The sequence below is a fragment of the Scomber scombrus genome, chromosome 9, assembly GCF_963691925.1.
Source record: "Scomber scombrus chromosome 9, fScoSco1.1, whole genome shotgun sequence".
In the NCBI taxonomy this organism is placed as follows: Eukaryota; Metazoa; Chordata; class Actinopteri; order Scombriformes; family Scombridae; genus Scomber; species Scomber scombrus.
The window spans coordinates 26,378,744-26,399,922 of NC_084978.1; the positions used below are offsets into that span (position 1 = coordinate 26,378,744).

At 40.4% G+C, this 21,179-nt stretch overlaps 1 protein-coding gene and 4 non-coding genes across 5 annotated transcripts; all 5 read left to right on the forward strand.

The window, feature by feature from the left end:
• Window positions 1–61: 61 nt before the first annotated feature.
• Window positions 62–21,108, forward strand: polr1a (RNA polymerase I subunit A). The gene is made up of 37 exons (XM_062425986.1): window positions 62–157; window positions 754–862; window positions 1,040–1,135; window positions 1,318–1,467; window positions 1,770–1,874; window positions 2,034–2,119; window positions 2,480–2,568; window positions 2,726–2,806; window positions 3,232–3,349; window positions 3,460–3,601; window positions 3,736–3,897; window positions 4,400–4,522; window positions 4,669–4,896; window positions 5,049–5,156; window positions 5,309–5,455; window positions 6,252–6,443; window positions 6,561–6,710; window positions 7,090–7,273; window positions 7,432–7,514; window positions 8,127–8,285; window positions 8,958–9,056; window positions 9,213–9,365; window positions 10,108–10,190; window positions 10,734–10,899; window positions 11,889–12,012; window positions 12,447–12,523; window positions 12,631–12,824; window positions 13,396–13,563; window positions 14,526–14,661; window positions 14,891–15,051; window positions 15,153–15,282; window positions 15,403–15,510; window positions 16,964–17,272; window positions 18,245–18,445; window positions 19,564–19,681; window positions 19,806–19,970; window positions 20,461–21,108. Exons 1-37 carry the CDS (start codon window positions 81–83, stop codon window positions 20,559–20,561), a joined length of 5,082 nt encoding a protein of 1,693 aa, XP_062281970.1. The 5' UTR covers window positions 62–80; the 3' UTR covers window positions 20,562–21,108.
• On the forward strand, window positions 5,693–5,829 carry LOC133986528 (small nucleolar RNA SNORA5). Its single transcript, XR_009925551.1, has one exon. It is a non-coding gene; the product is annotated as a small nucleolar RNA SNORA5 (small nucleolar RNA).
• LOC133986529 (small nucleolar RNA SNORA5) lies at window positions 7,738–7,874 on the forward strand. Its single transcript, XR_009925552.1, has one exon. It is a non-coding gene; the product is annotated as a small nucleolar RNA SNORA5 (small nucleolar RNA).
• Window positions 9,820–9,956, forward strand: LOC133986526 (small nucleolar RNA SNORA5). Its single transcript, XR_009925549.1, has one exon. It is a non-coding gene; the product is annotated as a small nucleolar RNA SNORA5 (small nucleolar RNA).
• LOC133986527 (small nucleolar RNA SNORA5) lies at window positions 11,271–11,407 on the forward strand. The gene has a single exon (XR_009925550.1). It is a non-coding gene; the product is annotated as a small nucleolar RNA SNORA5 (small nucleolar RNA).
• Window positions 21,109–21,179: the final 71 nt, after the last annotated feature.

A 21,179-nucleotide genomic window follows, 5' to 3' on the forward strand; every position in this document is an offset into this window, starting at 1 on the left:
GCAATGTGTCGCATGCGGTTTAAGCAGACATGATGAATATATGTTAATAAACAGCATAAAGTCCGGATAATTGTCGAAAAATGTTGTTTGGAAAAGATGTGCCATGGCGGCGCATGGAGGGCATGTCGTTTGGCCTTTATTCAGCCGAAGAGATAAGGTGAGAGGAAGCGGTGTTAGCGTTTGGCCTCATGCTAACTAACAGTAAAGTTACATAGGAGTTCATAACAACATGCCTGCTCCTCATGGCAGCTAAACGTATCTTTTCTACGCAATTAATTTAACAACCTGTAGCTGTGTCAGTGTTCATAATAAATGTGTCGCAGTTCATACCTATCTACGTATTTCATATGACGTATTTATTTTATGCCAAACTTGGTTCACTTACATGCAGCAACTGTGAATGTCAATCAAGTAGAATGCTTCCTTTACCCGTTTTTAAAGCGTTTTTTGCATTATACTTCACCACCCAGTTACTAAATGGCACAATATGAAAATGTACCTTTAGAAAGTGGTAGATATCACTTTAACCGTTCAAACCAGATTTATTTATATTATCTTTTATTTATCCAGTAAGAGCATGGCTGAGATTAGGCTTATTTGTATGGGAATGAATGTGACCTTTCATTGTCAGAAACACTGGGTTGACCCCATTTAGATGCTGCAAACAAGCTACCACTTTATTCAAGGAATCTGATGTAATTGTGTGAACATTGTATAACAATAATAATAATTTTTTTCTGATCTCCTGTCCAGAAAGTTGAGCGTGAAGACGATCACCAACTTCAGGTTCCTCGACGCTGTTGGGAATGTGGCCCCAAACAGCCTGTACGATCTGGCCCTGGGACCAGCAGACAACAAAGAGGTACATCTCCGCTGAATCTGTATCGTATCCTCTTGTGTGCTGTACATAACAGTAATGACACAGCAACAACATGTCATAGCTCAGTCTGCTTATATGTAAAGCTGATGACAGTGAGTGTCATATATCAGAAGGCATTTGTTCATATTTTCCTGTTCCTCTCTGTTTTTGTTCCATCAGGTGTGTTCAACCTGCTGTCAGGACTTCAACAACTGTCCGGGACATTTTGGACACGTAGAGCTACCTCTGCCTGTGTACAATCCACTGTTTTTTGATGTAAGCACACAATCACGCATTTATATACGAATACAGTTGGATCGTACCTGTTCACAGCTCAATATTAATATGTGTGATGCTGCTAATGATGGATCAACCCCAGCAGGATATCAGTGTAAAACTGAACCTTTTATTCTTTTCTCTAATCTCTCCTTTGTTTCTGTTAATCTCTCCTCCATCAGAAACTCTACTTGTTGATTCGTGGCTCGTGTCTGTCGTGTCACATGCTAACATGTCCCCGAGCTGCCATCCACCTGCTGATAAATCAGATTAAGTTAGTGGACCACGGAGCCATGCAGGAGGTCTACCAAGCAGAGCAAGTTCTCAACCGGGTGGGGTTTAAACTTGATGTGGAGACTTGTTTTGGCACTGACAAAAGCATCTTTTAGCCAAAAATACAGCAACAATCCTGTTATCCATTGACATGATGATGTGTAGAGTTATTATGTCAAATATTTCCTGTTGAGTTTAGAACATCAGTTCCTTATTCCGCCTAAAAGCAGTGTCCTTAATTTTACATTTTAAAGCCTGATTTAAGTAAGAAATAGTTTATGATGATGGATACAGCTTGTGTGAATATTGATGTTTTGTGTATACATAATTAATTAATGTGTGTGTACTGTGTGTGTCTTAGATCCTGGAGGAGAATGCCAAAGCCACTGGAGATGAGATTGAGCAGGGGCTGAAGGAGTTCACAGATTCAATAGTTGGAGCAAACGCTTCAGAGAACAGCAAACCGGTCAGTACACACACACTCACTTGAGGTTATTTAACATTATTTTAAATATGTAAACCATATTATGATAAACGTCATTCATCTCATTAATTCCAACCATACCATGAAGTCCTGCTGGAGATACAACAGAATAATTGTGTGTGTGTGTGTGTGTGTTTTCAGATTAAACACCTGGTTGAAAAGAAGAGCAGTCTGATAAACGACTTCTGGAGAATCCACATGAAAACCAGGAAGTGTCCTTACTGCAGGTAATGTGGCAAACACGGTGATGCAATTCATTCTATTTTCAGTTATTATCAGTCTGGTTTAGGCTTAAAGATGGATGCACTGAAAAACATCAAACACAAGTGATGAGTTTCTACTTCAGCCTTGTGAACAACACAGTATAAACTACATTGTGTTGTGTTTTTGATCATACTTCCTGAATGGTAGAAAAACAACATGTTCCTATTATTCAACAACTAAGCAGACGAGAAAATGTTGGCGGTTATCACACTATGTATGACTCGGTGACACATTGACTCTTCACATAGGTAATGATAAAAAATGAGAGACTCATTACTACCCATGTAATACTGTGTTTCTTTTGTGTGTTTGTTTATGTGTAGGCGCGGGCGGTTTACAGTACGTCGTGAACACAACAGTAAACTAATTGTCACGATGCCATCAGGAGCAAAAACTGATGGTAATACTGACGGTGAGTAATATTCTTTGTAAATCTTTCTAGCAGATAATATACAAGCTTTAACAGCATGTGTTTAACTTCTGAGGGGTGGAGTGATTTGTTGTGAAATGAGCTCTCTATGTACAGAGGACATAGGTCTTACCCAGCTGTTGTTTTTGTGTGTTTGTAGAGGATCTGATGGCTGGAAAGAGAGTCTACCTGACAGCCAGTACAGCCAGGGAACACAGCAACAAACTCTGGGAGAAAGAAGGTAAGCCAGCTGTTAACTTGTCCTGCTACCACATGTATAGAACAGCTATTTGTGCCAGTTTACATCGTATAATGGATGTCTTGTCATAGCACAGGGTGTTTAGGACTTGTGAAACATCTAATTTGAAAGGAAACATGGTAATAAACTGTAACATTTTGAAAAGTACTGTCATGAATGGTTGATTGTTGATTTGCTTTTCCTTTTAAAGGTTGTTTTATGCCTCTTGCATTGTCTTCATATTCTTGCAGTTTTAACCATTCAGAGTCCTTCAAACAGTTGTAATAAGAGCTATATGTCTTAGTCCTTATTTAAGGAGTGAACATTGTTTTAGTGAAGATGAAATATTGGAAAGTAGCAATTTTTTAAAACCATTTTGGTCTGTGTCTTTTTAATAAATAAAACCATGGCTCCTGTTTTCCCTCCAGGTTTCTTCCTCAAGCGTCTGTTCTCCGGGTTGGAGGAGGGCTCGGGGTTCGCGGAGGGAGAAAGCGTTTACTATCCGGACCTCTTCTTCCTGGAGCTGATGGTGGTCCCACCTTGCAGGTACAGCTCACACACATACAGTACACACTGCGCAACCTACCGGTGATCGGCCATGAGATTGTGTTATTATGTAACCTTACCGAACACACCCCTCACCCTGTCCCCGTCAGGTATCGTCCAATCAATCGACTGGGCGACCAGATGTTCACTAACGGACAGACGGTCAACATGCAGGCTGTCATGAAGGACTGCGGAGTCATAAGGAAACTTCTGGCTCTTATAGCGGGCGAGAAAACCACTGAGGAGGAAGAGGTAAGATGATAGATGTTGTTGTCTGTCTCCGAAGTTAAGCTTTATACTTCTGTTGGTATGTAAGAACGTATAGCTAGCTACACAGATCCAGTTAAAACGACTCATTTCAACCTGTCCTTCCTCTTTGATCTCAGGCTCCTGAACAAACAGACCAGTCATTTCTGTCTGGGATTCCAGGTGTGTCATTAACAGATAAACTCTACAACATCTGGATTCGCCTCCAAACTCACGTTAACATCGTCTTCGACAGCGACATGGACAAAATGATGACAGAGAAATTCCCAGGAATCAGACAGGTGTGTGTGATAGACATAGACTATGTAGTGCTTCAACGACTCGCCAGGAGAATAAGTGAACTCTAAATTATTAGTATACAAAGTAATATATCGTAGTACAAAAATAAGCAACTTAACGGAATGTAGGTGATCATAATTGTTTAAGCATTTAACCTTTTCTTTCTTTTCTGATGAAGGCATTCATGTTGCTTAAAGTGAAACTTTACCAATCTTAAAATGTTATCATGTGGGTATTATATGCAAATGAACAATGTTTAACTTCCCTCCATGTTGCCTGCACCCAGACCTCCCTGCTCATTTGCAAGCCAAAGTCCACTAGGTGCAAAACATGTCACTTGGACAGGATGGGGAGTCTACAGCCTCTTTTTCAGTTTTGTCTAGTTGAGGGCACTCATTTCAAAACTAATTGCATTTTTTTCGCCTACATAGGTGACCTAGTTTTAAGAAATCCTATTCACAAGTGGTGAATTTTCCCTTTTAATTGTCTTCTCTTTCCTGCCAGATCCTGGAGAAGAAGGACGGATTGTTCCGGAAACACATGATGGGCAAACGAGTGGACTACGCTGCACGATCTGTCATCTGTCCAGACATGTACATCGGGACCAACGAGATAGGAATACCTATGGTACATGTGACTCTGTGTCTAATTCTGTTTCCATCTAAAGAGTGACTAACCTTCTGTGCTGTGGGAAGATGTTCAGAGTGCTCAAGACTTGATCTAAAATGAAACAAACTCTCTGTCTCTCGATCCTTTTTTGTGCATTCATGCAGGTGTTTGCCACCAAACTGACCTACCCGCAGCCGGTCACTCCATGGAACGTGAAGGAGCTTCGTCAGGCCGTCCTTAACGGGCCTAACGTCCATCCCGGTGCTTCCATGGTGATAAACGAGGATGGCAGGAGAACCATCCTATCTGCCACCAATCCTGCACAGAGAGAAGCGGTTGCCAAGCAACTGCTGACGCCCTGTTCAGGTGTCCAGAAGATGCCCATGAAGATAGTAAGTCGGTAGTCAATATCTAAGAACAAGATCTTGTTTCCCTGGCAGATTGTTGGCTGTGCCGCATTCATTCGCAGACATAAACCTCAGTCATACCTATCATTGCCACTGATATAACCCTCCACTCTTGTCGTCTCCCTTTGTTTCTCCAGGTAAATCGACATATTAAGAACGGAGATGTTTTGTTACTAAACAGACAGCCAACTCTGCACAGACCCTCAATACAGGCCCACAACGCTCGCATCTTACCTGGAGAGAAGGTAAGATCTCATCTGTGCAGGTTCATTCGTGCTACTTCTGCTGACACGTTTTGTTGTGATGAATTTTGGAGGCAGTGCTTTGTTTTGGGAGTAAATCTGTCATTGAATTTGACTTGACCAACAAATGGAATCATCTTGGTTTGTCGTAACAGGTACTAAGACTCCACTACGCCAACTGCAAAGCTTACAACGCCGACTTTGACGGAGATGAGATGAACGCTCACTTCCCTCAGAGCGAGTTAGCCAGAGCCGAGGCCTACACGTTAGTCAGCACTGACCAGCAGTACCTCGTCCCCAAGGTTGGTGTGTGTATATATATATATATATACCATCTGTAGAGAACCTGCAGGTCAACGTCATCATCAAGATGATTCAGAGACAGACAATAAGGTTTACAACAATACAATACAGGTGTTGTTACAGGAAGAATACTGATATTAACGCCAGTGTGTGTAGAAAATGTTAGGTAATAACTACAGGAATGGATGTGAAAGGATGTGAAGACTAGACACAGTAAATAAACATTCAGTAAAAATTGCAGCCTTGTCAAATTCAGTGCTTCCTCCTCAGTGGACGCCACTGGCCAAAATGGCTGCTACAGTGAAGCTGTAGTTCATGGGCCCCACGGTGCTGCATCATGCCCACTGGGGATAAATATGTACTACACACATACATTAATTAGTACAGCTGAGCTAATTCACAGCACTATTACTACACCACAAGTGATGCTGAGTCCAGTCATTTCATCATTAAGTTTCTGGAATTTTAAAGATCAGTGCATATCATAACTTGTGAATCAGGTGACAGCGTCTTTATTTATTCTACCACTGAGGGGCGCCAGAGTCCTACTTTTTTCTTTTTTCTTTTCAAGCTCTATGCATAGTGGCTTTAAATACAACTTCAAAGACTTTCCTTTCTTGTAAAAAATGGGAGAAGATTTTCATGTGACACAGCTGATACTAGCTCATACATCATACAAGCTAATCAGATAAATATCATTTCTAGATGTAAAATATGAGGTTGTCTGCATAACTGAATAAGTTAATTTAGCAGCTCTTTTTTTCCTCCTCTCTCCCTCGCTCTCTCTCTTTCTAGGATGGTAAACCTTTGGCAGGTCTGATCCAGGACCACATGGTGTCGGGTACGCGGATGACCATACGAGGCTGTTTCTTCACCAGGGACCAGTACCACGAGCTGGTGTACAGAGGACTGACTGACAAACCAGGCAGAGTTAAACTGCTGCCACCGGCCATATTTAAACCACAGTGTCTATGGACAGGGAAGCAGGTAATATGTCTCACCTGTTATCCTCAGGCATTTAGTCTATTTTTCAGTACTTCAAGTTAGGCTTTTGGGGTGCGCTATATGCCAGTCAGTGTCTCATTAATGTGTTGTCTCTTGTAGTTGGTGTCCACCCTCCTGCTCAATGTCATCCCAGACAATGCAGTGCCTCTCAACCTGGTGGGCAAATCAAAAATCCCCAGCAAAGCATGGATCCAAGAACCACCACGACTCGCTCCAGGATACAAACCTGAGAGCATGTGTGACTCACAGGTACACACACACACATCAGATCATGGTTACTTTTGGGGACATTGCTGAGACATACATACATTTCCTGGAGATTCATCCTAACCCTAACCACTGACACACAAATCAGCTTTTTCCTAATTGGGGATACGGCTTTTGTCCGCATTTGGATAAGCTGTTCCCAATTTACTGGTCCTGAGTCTGAAATGTGTCCCCAAAAGTAGTCTATAACAGACCACGCATACACATACAACGTTATCTCCTTTGATGCAAGCACTGCATTTTTTTTTTTCTTTCCTTGGTTCTACACATTGAAACTTCCAAGATGACTCACACAATGTTAGAAAGAATATTTTTATACCTTATTTGACCCTTGTTTCTTCCCTTGCTGTTTGCCTCCCAGGTGGTGATTCGTCAGGGGGAGCTGTTAGTAGGTGTTCTGGACAAAGCTCACTACGGTTCCTCAGTCTACGGTCTGGTCCACTGCTGCTATGAGCTGTACGGAGGGGGGACCAGCGGCAAACTGCTCAGCTGTCTGGCCCGACTCTTCACCGCCTACCTGCAGCTATACAGAGGCTTCACTCTGGGTAAGAACCCGGATAAAACGCATTAAAGCACACAAGGCGATTTGTTCCTCCCCTGCCACAGAAAGATAAGGCACACTGTTTTTATGTCTGTCAGTTTTTGTGTATATTTCACTGAAAATAGAAGATGATTATTACACTTAAATCTTGTTCGCATGTAGGTGTGGAGGACATCCTGGTGAAACCGGGTGCCAACCGGCGGAGGAAAAAAATTATCCAAGATTCACTGAAGATTGGCACCAAAGTGAGTTTTAGGAACCACCCATGCTGCTGAAATACACTGTCTGTCCCCTTCAGGAGGTCATCATCATCATCAAATTTATTCAGAGACAGATAATAAGGTTTACAACAACGCAATACAGGAAGAATATTGATATTAACGCTAGTCTGTGTAGAACATGTTAGGTAATAACTACAATAAAGGACATGTGAGGACTAGACGCAGTAAATTAGCAGTCAGGAAACATTGCAGCCTTGTCAAATTCAGTGCTTCCTCCTCAGTGGACGCCACTGGCCAAAATGGCTGATACAGTGAAGCTGTAGTTCATGGGCCCCACGGTGCTTCATCATGCCCACTGGGGATAAATATGTACTACACACATACATTAATTAGTACAGCTGAGCTAATTGACAGCACTATTACTAGTCCAGTCATTTCATCATTAAGTTTCTGGAATTTCAAAGATCAGTAAAGTGTATCATAACTTGAGAATCAGGTGACAGCATCTTTACTTATTCTACCACTGAGGGGCGCCAGAGTCCTACTTTTTCTTTTCTTTTCAAGCTCTATGCATAGTGGCTTTAATACTTTCCTTTCTTATAAAAATGGGATTGTCTTGTCCTCTCTGTCTCTCAGGCCCTCCAGGCAGCGTTCAACATGCCTTCCAACGTGGATCAGGCTGAGGCTCAGAGCCGCTGGCAGGACGCTCACCTCAACCCCGACCAGAGAGACTTCAGCCTGGCTGACCACAAGTTCAAGGAAGTGGCCAACCAAGTGAACAACGAAATTAACAAGGTCACCACCACTGCTACTGCTGATCCACTAGCTCTTATTACTGCTGCTGAGAACTATGGCGACACAGGAGACAAACACTTGCAGTTACTTAAACACCCTGATCACTCATGTACTGACATGTTATCTTAAATGATGGTGAGCCACAGAACAGCAGGCCTATGTAGCAATTTAATTCTGAGCTTTGAGTGGGTTCATTTGTAAGAGCAATTATTATTACGCAAGGAATTATTTAATTTGAAAAAACAAAAATCCCCTTAAATAAATAAATAATAAATACATGTCTGTTTTTGCTATGATTCTCACAAGAGCACACTAGTAACCAAGTGTTACTCATTCACCCTTCTCAAATTCCTTCACTCTGTGCACTCACAAGCTCTTGGGCGTTAGCTCAAAATGTCCATCTTGATCTCATCATTGCTGCAACTTTGCCTGCACTTGCGCTCAACTTCACAGTGTTACCGCAACTTCAGCCACAAAACCCCCAGCTTTTCCTGTGTTAGAAATACATCACCCAATAATCAGAATGAAGACAAAAATTCATGTGTCTGAATGTGGCGGTAGATACAGTAGGGATTCTTTCCTGAATAAGGATAATAAGTAGGAGTGTGTGTCGCTGGACTCCACACTTCTTATTGATTATATACTCCTGTGTGTGTGTGTGTTTGTGTGTAGGTGTGTATGCCAGTCGGCCTCCACACCTCTTTCCCAGACAACAACCTCCAGCTGATGGTCCAATCAGGAGCCAAGGGTTCTACAGTTAACACCATGCAGGTATCTCTCCCCGCACCCTCACCCTAACATTTCCCTCACATCAACACACATTCTCTGAGTTAATGTATGATCCAGTGTCCAGAAATGCTTCATAAAACCTGATGAACATCAGGAATAGACCCTACAAGCATCAGCATCTGTGTGTGCGTCTTTCAGATCTCATGTCTACTGGGTCAGATCGAATTGGAAGGCCGTAGACCTCCACTGATGCCTTCTGGGAAGTCATTGCCGTGTTTCCAGCCATATGACCCGGCGCCTGGTGCTGGGGGCTTCGTTTCTGGAAGGTTCCTCACAGGCATCAAACCACAGGTAAATGACTAAATGTGCATGTGAGTGTGTTGTATGTAGAATACATTCCAACTTTTTTTATTTTTTTAAAGCTATATTTAAATCATGTTATGTATTTATTAAATACTTTTTCTTATTTCAAGTGTAATATATACATACATGTTTTAATGTTCTGTTTTTTTATTTATATTTATGTATAATTACTATATTCCCACATGATTGTTAAACTGTAAAACATAGCGCTTCCTTTACATATCTTTGTCTCAAATGTTTGACAACCACATTTTAAAGGACCATTGCAAAAAATGTGTGATATACATTGTGTTTATATATATATGATTATCGGCCAATATACTGACATCAGAATTAGTTTTTTTTACTCACTAATATCAGCATCTGCATTAACCCCAAAAACTCCTTTTAAAAAGTTGACGACTAATCCACAAACCAGAGTAAATTTGCCTTCAGGATAAATTGCAGCCTTGTCAAATTCAGTGCTTCCTCCTCAGTGGATGCCACTGGCCAAAACGGCTGCTACAGTGAAGCTGTAGTTCATGGGCCCCACGGTGCTGCATCATGCCCACTGGGGATAAATATGTACTACACACAATTATTTAGTGATTCATCTGAACTACTGAACAGTAATATCACTCCACAGGTCATTTAAAGGTCTGTCCGTAGCTCTGTCGAGGACTTTACAGATATTTATGAATATTGGTACTTTATGATACATTTCTTCGCTTGCGTGTCATTTTGTGTTCAGGAGTTTTTCTTCCACTGTATGGCTGGCAGAGAAGGACTGGTGGACACAGCTGTGAAAACATCTAGATCAGGATACCTGCAGAGGTAACAAAATAGCTGCGGCTTCACTGTACCTCTCTGTGCGTGTACACTATGCATATGAAAATGTTTCAGTCCAACTATCAGGCCGGTCATCTGAGGATAGTAAAATCTGGAGGGTAAATGGAAATACAGTGGACACTAAGTTTTTGTCAGAATTAAAGCACTGACCACATATTTCATGCAAATATCAGCAAAGTTACTTTTCCATAACATCCAGCTCAGATCCCACTGCTCCAGGAATACTTATTGGTTTTGGTTCAAACACACTTACAATTTAAGAAAGAGTTTAACAAAAAAGATATTTACTCTAAATTTCTGATAATGTGGGAGGAAGATGCTGCTAATACAGCGCTTTTTCAAATGAGCAACGCTTTATTTCGAACTTTGTAGCGTAAAATTTGTCCCAAAAAAAACTACCCCGATAACAAGAAACTCAAACTAGGATGCAATGTTTTCTCCCTCGTTAGACGTGAATAGTTTAGAAGTTGTTTTTACCTCTATCACGTCTTCCCTGATGTATTCCTTGTGCTCACCTGTCCTCTACAGATGTGTTATCAAGCATCTGGAGGGTTTGGTAGTACAGTATGATCTTACGGTGAGGGACAGCGACGGATCTGTGGTCCAGTTCCTGTACGGTGAGGACGGCCTGGATATCCCCAAGACTCAGTTCCTGCAGCCGAGACAGTTCCCCTTCATAGAGGATAACTACGAGGTAAAACACACGCCATTCACCAAAAATAATGATTTTACAGTTTCAGCCAATGAATGTGAAATATGGTGGGAATGTACTTCAAGTTTTCATACATTTTTTTTGTGTCCTCTTTAAAACAACATGACAACTGCCTCACATTTTGTGTTCATAAATAAATAAAGCAAAAGATATTTAAGGACTAATCCACAATCCACAGAGTAAATTAGCCTTGGTAGCTGAGTGGTTAAGCCGCATGACACATAATGGCAGTGTCCCTGGTTCAATTCTGGCAAGGGACCTTTGCTGCAGGTCATTCCCCCCTCTCTCTCCCTGTTTCCAGTCAGCTACAAATAAATCTTTAAAAAAAAAAAAAATTTGCCTTCAGGATAAATTGCAGCCTTGTCAAATTCAGTGCTTCCTCCTCAGTGGACGCCACTGGCCAAAATGGCTGCTACAGTGAAGCTGTAGTTCATGGGCCCCACGGTGCTCCAACATGCCCACTGGGGATAAATATGTACTACACACAATTATTTAGTGATTCATCTGAACTACTGAACAGTAATATCACTCAACAGTTGCTATAACCGTTGCACAAACATCCTCTCTGCCCCCGACTTATTCAATGTTCCAAAACTTATTTCCTCATCTCATTGTCAGATAAGGGAAGTAAATTTAACATATTTCAAAATATTAAGCTCTGTATTGAACACACAAAGAAAACAAAAAAATAAATGAACAAAAGCCTTTTTTCTTTTTTTAAGTAAGTGTAACAAAATGCCTTCCTGACCAACACTGTTTGTTTTTGTCGACTTGGGTCAAACCGCTCAGCTCATGTTCTCACATGGTCTTTTCTATCAGCCCACAGGAAAAGCTCATTCTTCATGAATCAATAGTGCCACTTTCAGTGTTTGAATACAACTTGGATTGGCACACATCTTGCCCCACATTTGGTGGAAAATTAACCCGAACAATGACAAATAGCTAACCATGAGTTGTTCTGTTCCCGTCAGGTTATCAACAGGTCTCAGGGTCTGGATGAAGTTTTGGCACGTTTGGACCCTCGGACCGCCAATAAACATTTTACGGCCATCCAGCGCTGGAAAGCAAAGAGAGAGTTGGCCTGTCCACGGAGAGGTACAGAATATATATATATATATATCATCACCTAGCAACTGAAGTCCTCAGTCAGCTTTTTTATGGTGTATAGATTATAGTTTTTATTTGTAATTTATAGTCCATAGTTTTTTTTAATAGTTTTCACCCAAGATTAGTTATTATTTAACTTCTTGTTAGTGTTCAGCAGTGAGAAAAAGTGATTTACTCAAGTTTTTCTGCCTCGAATTGCTGTAGCCATTTAACAACTGCGGGTTATTAAAATGCATTTTAGAGCTTTACACAGTGTGTTTGGTTATTTCAGGACTGGAATTACTGACATTCAATAGAATAGGTTTGAAATCTCACTTTGAGACACTCAAAATTCAAAGGAGACATTTTATAAAACATTTATGTACATTGCCTGTGTGAATATGTATGAATATGTAGTGTGTGTGTGTTTGTATCTGTGTTAGGAGCGTTCCTGTCATTTTCCCAGAAGAAGTTGGCTAAACTAAAACCGACAGCGGAGCCAGATGCCGCTAAACTACAGGTATTCATGCAGAGCAATGTTTGGTGTCAATCTTTTCTCCTCCAGCATCAGTATATATGAAAGCTAGCAGTAATTTAACCGTAATCTTCCCCGCGCTCCGTCCACAGCTGATAGAGCAGTGGCATTCTCTGGATGAAGCCAGCAGGTCAAAATACAGCAAGAAATCCTCCCGCTGCCCCGAGCCCTCTCTGGGCTTGTTAAGACCTGACGTCTGCTTCGGATCAGTGTCTGAAAACTTTTATAACATCACAGAGAAATATCTGCAGAGCAGGACAGATGAAGACAGCCTGGACACACACAGGTACTGAATGTTAAGACTTTTCAAATGTATCTATATGATCAAATGTGATACAACTTAATAAGCGAAAAGAAAACAAATATAGACACATTAAAAGAAAAAAGAAAAAAAATCCTCTATCAGTGCTGAGTCACTGGTTGTACTCTAAGTTCACTTATTGTGGTAGCATTTGTAAGCCAAGTATGCAGAAATGTCACATACACTAAAGGTTTGTGGGGAAATCAAACATGCTTCACTGTAAAAAAAGAAAAAGAAAAAAACTATCACAAAAACTAACATTGCCAAATAAAAACCAAAATATTCTAGAAGTACTTTAAATGAACAGAAAATATATATATATATATATATATAGTATTTAAGCATCCTTATTTTGATTTATCAGTCATTGTGAGTACATTTCTCCCTCCAAAAAGTTCTTATTACACAGAAACAACACTTGCTTGCTAAAAAATAAATAAATCTAAAACCAAGTTTGATTTATTGTAGTGTTATCTTTCTATTTTTCACCCAATTTTGTTTGTTGTACCACACGAAAAAAGTTAGAGTAAAACACGCTTCTTCTCTCTGTCTCCAGCCTTCGCCAGCTGCTGCACTACAAATGGCAGCGTTCACTGTGTGACCCCGGGGAAGCTGTGGGTCTGCTGGCAGCCCAGTCCATCGGTGAGCCCTCCACCCAAATGACCCTCAACACCTTCCACTTTGCCGGCAGAGGAGAGATGAACGTCACTCTGGGAATACCTCGGTAAGGCCTCCTCTCTCCGTTTAACTTGTTATTCATCTGTTATGTTAAAGGTGTGTAGAAATAAGTGGCATCAAGTAGACCGGACTTGGCAGAAATTGAATATTCATTAAGTATGCTTTAATTAGTGTATAATCACATGAAAATAAGAATGGCCATGTTTTCTTTAGCGTAGATGGAGCCCTTTATATCTACATAGGTAGTGTGTGTCGTCTTCCACCGAGGCCGTTCTATTTCTACAGCAGCCCATAACACACAAACCAAACACTGACCCTTTTCACATTTTTTGTGAGTTTCACAGCCAACATAGGTTCCTCCGCAGTAATATAAATTATATATTGTATAATAAAGTACAAAGAAAAGTGACGATTGACCTGTAAAATAGAAGAAGAAATACTACAGCCAGTGGTTTCTGTGCTAGGGCGTTGTTACAAATATCACACAGCAGGAAGGGAGTCATTACAGTCTAACCACAGAATCTGTCACGTCTAAAAAAAAAAAAAGAGTAGCAGGCAAAGTGCATAAAGCATTTACAGGCTTATCAAACATTTGGTAGAGAAACTGTAAAACTGTATGACTTTATGCTGAATGAGAGGAGTGAATACAGGAATGAAACACAAGATGATGCAGCATTGTCTTCTCCAATTATGACTGTTCCGTGTTACTGTTAAACATGTACACCGCAGTATGTAGATAACAGTTACATTACGCAAGCTTTCTTGTGATAACAAAGCTCACTGATTAAGCATTGGTTCACTTATTTGTGGTTGTTTAAAGGATTTGGACATTTTAACAGCCAGTCTAGTGACAGGGTTGCAGGTTTATCAGTGGGATAATTCTCTTGGTAGTTTTTTGTGATAATCCAAATTATCTCTTTGCTGCTATTAACATTGAACACAGTCTCACTGCACCATATACAAACAATGCTGGATAAAACCGTCACTTAAACCATTTACTTCTCACAGACTGAGAGAGATCCTGATGGTGGCCGGCTCCAACATCAAGACTCCCATGATGAGCGTTCCAGTGCTGAACACCAAGAAGGCTTTAAAGAGAGCAAAGACGCTCCGCAAGAAGCTCTCCAGGGTTTGTCTGGCCGAGGTAAGATCACTTCCTGTGTTTTATCAGCTTCTTTTTTTGTCATCTAAACATTACATCTTGTGTTGTCTGTTTTTGCACAGTTTGTGTTTCCTCAACTGGCTTCTTTCTGGCTTTCTCATGCTAGTACTTCTCCATATTTTCTACTTTTTGTGTCATCTTTAATTTCCTCACGTTTGCATATATCTGTAGAAAACACTGTGTGTGTGTGTGTGTGTGTGTGTGTGTGCAGGTGCTGCAGAAAGTTGATGTTGTGGAGACTTTGCGGATCGAGGGCGTCTCTCACCAAAAGGTACGGACGTTCAAAGTCACCTTCCACTTCCTGCCTCCTGAACGTTACTGTGAGGATAAGCTGCTGTCGCCTAATCAGATCCTCCACTACATGGAAACTAGGTGTGTGTGTGTGTGTTTTTGTACCTCCTCTACTACAATTCATAAAAAAAATAACCTGTCATCATCATTTCATCGTCTTTCCCTTCTTGTGTGTCTGCCAGGTTTTTCCGTCTTCTCTTGGAAGGCATTAAGAAGCGCAGCGCCAAACTGGCATCCATCGCTGTGGAGACGAGGAAGGCCACCCTTAGGGATAAAGACTATGATGGCGAAGGAACGGCTGACACAGCAGGGGTCTGTTTTTAATTCTTCATCAGTATCATCACTTAGTTTTGGATGTTTTTTTTGCCGCCTTGAAAATAAAACCCCCCCCAACAACTCTGAAGTGAACTTTGTCATGTCGACATTTATCAGGCAGAGGATGGAGAGGGAGAAGAGGAGAGAGTGATCGTGGATGACCAGGGGAACGAAGGAGACGCTGACGCATCAGACGCCAAGCGAAAAGACAAACAGGAAGAGGAGGTATGAACATAAATAAAAATCTTCACACAGTTAATGCTTTGATGTTTGTGTAAACCTGGAAGTTCCTGGAGGTTGAGGCCTCAGGCATTTATCAGGTGTGCCTGCAGTCAGTTAACATAGCTTTAAACCTGTCTGAACATTTTCATCTAGTTTGAATGCTGTTGTGACATTATAGCTGACTAGTTCGGGCTTGAAAATGTAGCCACTCCTCACAGGCAGGTTGGTTTTGCATACCTGTGTTTGCAACTACAAATGCCTTTAGACAGCTGTCAGTTTTCTTTAGAATTGAAGTTACTGATCTAATGCACAGATGTTTATGGCCTTACTTAGACAAATATAATAAAAACACAACAAAGTTCATACAGTGCATGCTATGATTTATAGTAAAACAACTGTGACGTTTAATAGAAATGTTGTTGCATTCCAATTTGGGGGTGAACTTTTCTGGAATCTAACAACAAATAGGCAAATATCAGTTCACTTTTTGAAGAAAAAAACCACAATGAAACAACTCATATTAAAGGTACCCTGTAGACTTTTGAATCCCGGAGTTTGCAATTTGACCATCACCATCTTGAATTTTTGGAGCCAGAATTGACCATATTTGGACGAGAGGGTGGAGCTGACCCTAATGCTAGCTTGGTTAGCATAGCGCATTAACAGTCAAGGTGGTTGACTGGTTAACTGTGATAATGCTAGAACTTTTGCTAACAAAAACAGGCTTGAAAAACAAAACTGTACTTACAGGTAAAAAAGTCAACATAAAGGTACCCTGTGGAATTACGGAAACTCCCATTTTGAATCCTCAAATTTGCATTTTGATCATCACTACTTTGACCATATTTGGACAAGAGAGTGGAGCTGACCCTAATGCTAGCTGCAAGCTTGGTTAGCACAGCACATTAACAGTCAAGGTGATAATGCAAATTTTCGCTAGTGGAAAACAGGCTTGAAAAACATTAAAACAAAATGTACGTACTGGAAAAAACGTAACATTTGCCTCTTTAGGGTTTTTTTTATTTCACATTACAATTAACTTTCATGAACTGAAAACACACCGAAATGGCGACAGTTAAGCCTTTACTCTGTGAATCTGGGGTTACGTCCTGTTAACATTACCTAACCAATCTTGTCGCTGTTGTAGCAACTTGCCTGTGCGACACACAAATGTTACTCAAGGCGGCCAAGCCCTTAATTATGTATAACTTTAATCCTTAATAGAGACAAAAAATGTTTTTTGTACCAGGCTGTAAATGTTTTTGTTTCTGTTGTTAAGTTGGACAGGTTAGGTTCTATGAGGATTGACTCCCTTTTGGAGCCAGCCTCAAGTGGCCATTTTAGGAACTGCAGTTTTTGGCACTTTGGTGTTGGTTGCATATTTCATCCGCCGACCCAAACTTTACCACTCGAACACTGGCACATGACCCGCACCAATCTCTGCTCTCCTCTACAGGTGGACTATGAGAGTGAGGAGGAAGGAGATGACGGTGGCGAAGATAAAGAAGACGCTGGGGAGGAAGAAGAGGAGACGCAGGATGTGGAGAGCAGGAACGCGGAGAGCAGCAATCTGGAGGAGTCCCAGCCAGAGTTAGCAGGATTGACAACGGAGAAGAAAAGGAAGCGAGTGAAGAAAACGGGGGGAGGAGGGGGAGAAGGAGAAGGAGAAGGCTCCTTGAGTCAGATGAGAGTGAATGCGGTTCTGGATTCCAACCCGGCAATAGAGAGATACTGTTACGATAACCAGCATGAACTCTGGTGTGAGGTAAGCTTCTACTTGTTGTTGTACACAAGCCTATGACAATGATTTTAGATAACTTTGCTTGAACTTCCACACTAAGATTATAGATACGTTTTTTTTTTCTTTTACTGTTACCAATAATAATTGTATGCAGTTACCAAGCATGCTTTGTGTTTCTTCTGCTTCTGGTCCATTGAACACCACTGTCAGTCAGAAACTTTTCTTCCAGTTATAAAAAGACCTTTTTGCTCTATCTATGAGGTTCACCACAGAAGTTTCACACCACTAAACTCACAGGAAGTTTTACAGTCACTGCTTTATTTTTATACACTTTAAGGTTGTAATGTAGGTCATTATAGCAAGGGTATGTGTAATCAACCCTTCAATTGTGAACAGTCAAATAACAAGAATAGAGAATATAGCACTTGATATTGCCACATGATGTGATTAAGAGCAGTAGAGAGATGCATCACATAGGACTCTATGCATATAATTATTTTAATTGGCTACACAAAACGGCCAAAAGCCCCATTTAAGACCAGTCTGGTTAACAGTGATGGCCTATGCAATGGAGACACTCATAACATGGCATTTGGTGTAAGAAAGGGTTTCTCTGCTCTTTTTCCCTGAATGTTAATAAGTTAGCTCATAAAAGTGTGTTCATTATGTTCATGCTGGTGGAGATTTGTTTTCAGGCAAAGTGGTCCGACTCCAGTATTTCTTTAAAAAGACACTGCGGGGAAACCTGGAGCGTCAATGAGTCTGTCCATACCAGTAATTAAATATTTACATAGTCATTTACAACTTTTATTACCTGTTATATTACAATAAAAGTGGCCTGTGAGCCAGAAACCGAGGTATATGATTTCATACCGTAGCAGCTTTTACAGAAGATGGTTTTAAACACACAAACTTCCTCTTATCACTGGCTTACAACTGACTCAGTGACCTCATGACACTATTGTTGAACCGATCCCCTTCTCGCCTCACCGATAGGTCGACCTGGTGTTGCCTGTGAGCAAGGTGCACTTCGACCTCACCTCAGTCCTGTCGACGCTGGCACAGAACGCCGTCATCATGGAAACCAAGGGCCTGACTCGCTGCCTACTGAGCGAGAACACGACGAAGACCGGAGAAAAACAGATGGTCCTCAACACGGAGGGGATCAACATGCACGAAATGTTCAAACACAGTGATGTACGTGGGCTGAGTAACTTAAACTGCAAAATATTTACGTTTTACACATTTTACACACAAGTAGGCCCGTCACAATAATTACGTTATCCACTTATTGTACACTAATGTAATTATCTATATATTGACATATCGTGATCATTTCTTTTTTACCTCAATATCTTGACAATAATATCGTTTAGTGATTATTTTTTAGACAATATATCATCCAACAAAAGTAGTTATCCAGACCGGCCTACGCAAAAGACTACGCTGTGGATGTAAGAGTTCAGGACAGATTGTCCAATGCAGGGTAAAGAATTCCCCACGCTAAAAAAGACACTTCGCTATAGACAAGGCTAATTTCATTTGGCATTACATTCTCATAAGCACTATAATCTAAATAGCTGCTATGTGAAATAGCTGCCAAATGAAATGAAGAGATGTGGTTTTCTATTTCTTATCTGATGAAAGCCACAGAAGACACTTACAGTAAAACACCCCATAGAAATGTGTCAGCATTCTGTCATCATTGAGTTACTTAATGGCTGGCAGTTATTTGCTATACCGGATATTGTTTACAAAGTGACTGTACTGCAATTATCATTCAGAGGTGATTTAAGATGCTCGCAGATATTTATTTATTTATATACTTTAATTTATTGTCATCATTTCATTGTCTTGCGCATGTAATATAAGCTATGTAGTGATGACACCATATTTTTTTGTCAACATAAGTCATGTGATTTGTGTGTCACCCAGTGCTAAAACATAGTAACAATTAATCACAGATTGAAATAGTTACAGTATATTGTAGTCATTTAAAATTCATTAAAAGATTCGTAGAAAAAGGAGAGAAAAGGAAGAAAAATGTGTCTTTGATTTTCTTATTTGAAAGTCCGATATTTCCTTTCAATGATATCTAGAACTGTCAGATATCAAATGACAGTTGATATATTCATATTTAAATCATTTAAATAATAGTATTGATGCAAATCAATATATATATATATATTCAAGTCTTCTAAAGCAAAGGATATTATACATTTGGATTGGATCATTTGAATACTGAAAAAAATGTTTATATATATTTATCATATATCATTGTCTCAACATTGTGACTTTATTATAATTTTTTCTAGATCTTGGACATCAACAGGCTGCACTCCAATGAAGTCCATGCCATGGCGAACACCTACGGGATTGAAGTGGCTTTGAAGGTTATAGAAAAGGAGATCAAAGATGTTTTTGCGGTCTATGGTATGCGCACACACACACACACACACACTCACTCACTCACTCACTCACTCACTCACTCACTCACTCACTCAAACTGAAACGTTAAGATCAACTACTCAAATTTGGTTTCTCTGTCTGCTTTTAGGTATCGAGGTGGATCCCAGGCACCTGTCGCTGGTAGCAGATTACATGTGCTTCGAAGGCGTATACAAGCCATTAAACCGACACGCAATCCGGTCCAATTCCTCCCCTCTGCAGCAAATGACGTTTGAGACGAGCTACAAATTCCTCAAACAGGCCACCATGCTGGGTGAGGAACACATGACGACGATAATAAAACTAAGACAATAACAAACACAGCCGCCTCTACACACAGATAAGAAATGTATAATAGAAGTTGTAGTTATTGATCGAGGTCGGTGAGCATGAGCAGATGTTTTCTACTGTCACTTAGTGCCTCAGTGGATTTTTAAAATTCAGGTTTGATGATTGATTCATGCTTAACAGAAAAATCAATTTGCATTTGTGAAGCCTAGTTTCCAATGCATGGCTAAACTCGGCCTCTGTGTTTGTGTAGTTTTATGTTTAAACCTGTTTGCACAATATTAAAAGTCATAACGATGACTGAAATAAGCTATCAGCATTTTTAGATCAAGCAGAAGTTGAGATAACGTATAGAATGAAAAGTTTTTAAAAATCTAAATAGGTTATTGACTGTGCATCAAGTCATTTAGAGCCTTTATTGTCTTCTGCTAACGTTAGATTAACCTCTGCCCCCTGTGTTTGTGCTTCTGTTACAGGATCACATGATGAGCTGGTGTCACCCTCTGCCTGCCTGGTGGTGGGGAAGGTAGTGAAAGGTGGAACAGGACTATTTGAACTCAAACAACCTCTGCAGTAAAGGAGATATGACATGCAGCAATCAAACTGGTTAAAGACAGAAACTTTACGTGGAACTGGAGCAGAACTCACTCTCAGTTCTGTGGATTCTTACTGAATGTGTTGGATATGACTGTATTCAAACGCCACGTGTTCTTTAATATTTGTGTTTTGCAGAAAACAGGTCCCGAATTAAGTGATTTGAAAGACAATGTAAGCCAACCCTGGTGAAATGACTTCAAAGGATTTGACTGCTATATATATATATTTTTTTTAAATTTTTTTTATTTTAAATTGTCAATAAATCTGACTGTGTCGTGCCAAGCCAACAATGAACTCATCCATTGTGCTTGTGTCCAAAGCCTCATATATCATATTCCTCTGTAACACAGAGGAATATGATATATCAAGCACAGTACTTGCGAATAGGATGAGTCATTAGTGGTTTGGCTCTTCACATGAGATTTGTTAACCGTAACGGAAATCATCATTCTTATCTTTGACCTGGTGGACAAAACAACTTTCTTTAATATTTGTATTCTTTGTATTTAATAATGAAAATAAATTTAAAACCGTATCCTATTGTTTTTCTCTGACAGTGCTATTTTTTTCCTCTCTTTGTTTCTTTGTCTCTTTATTA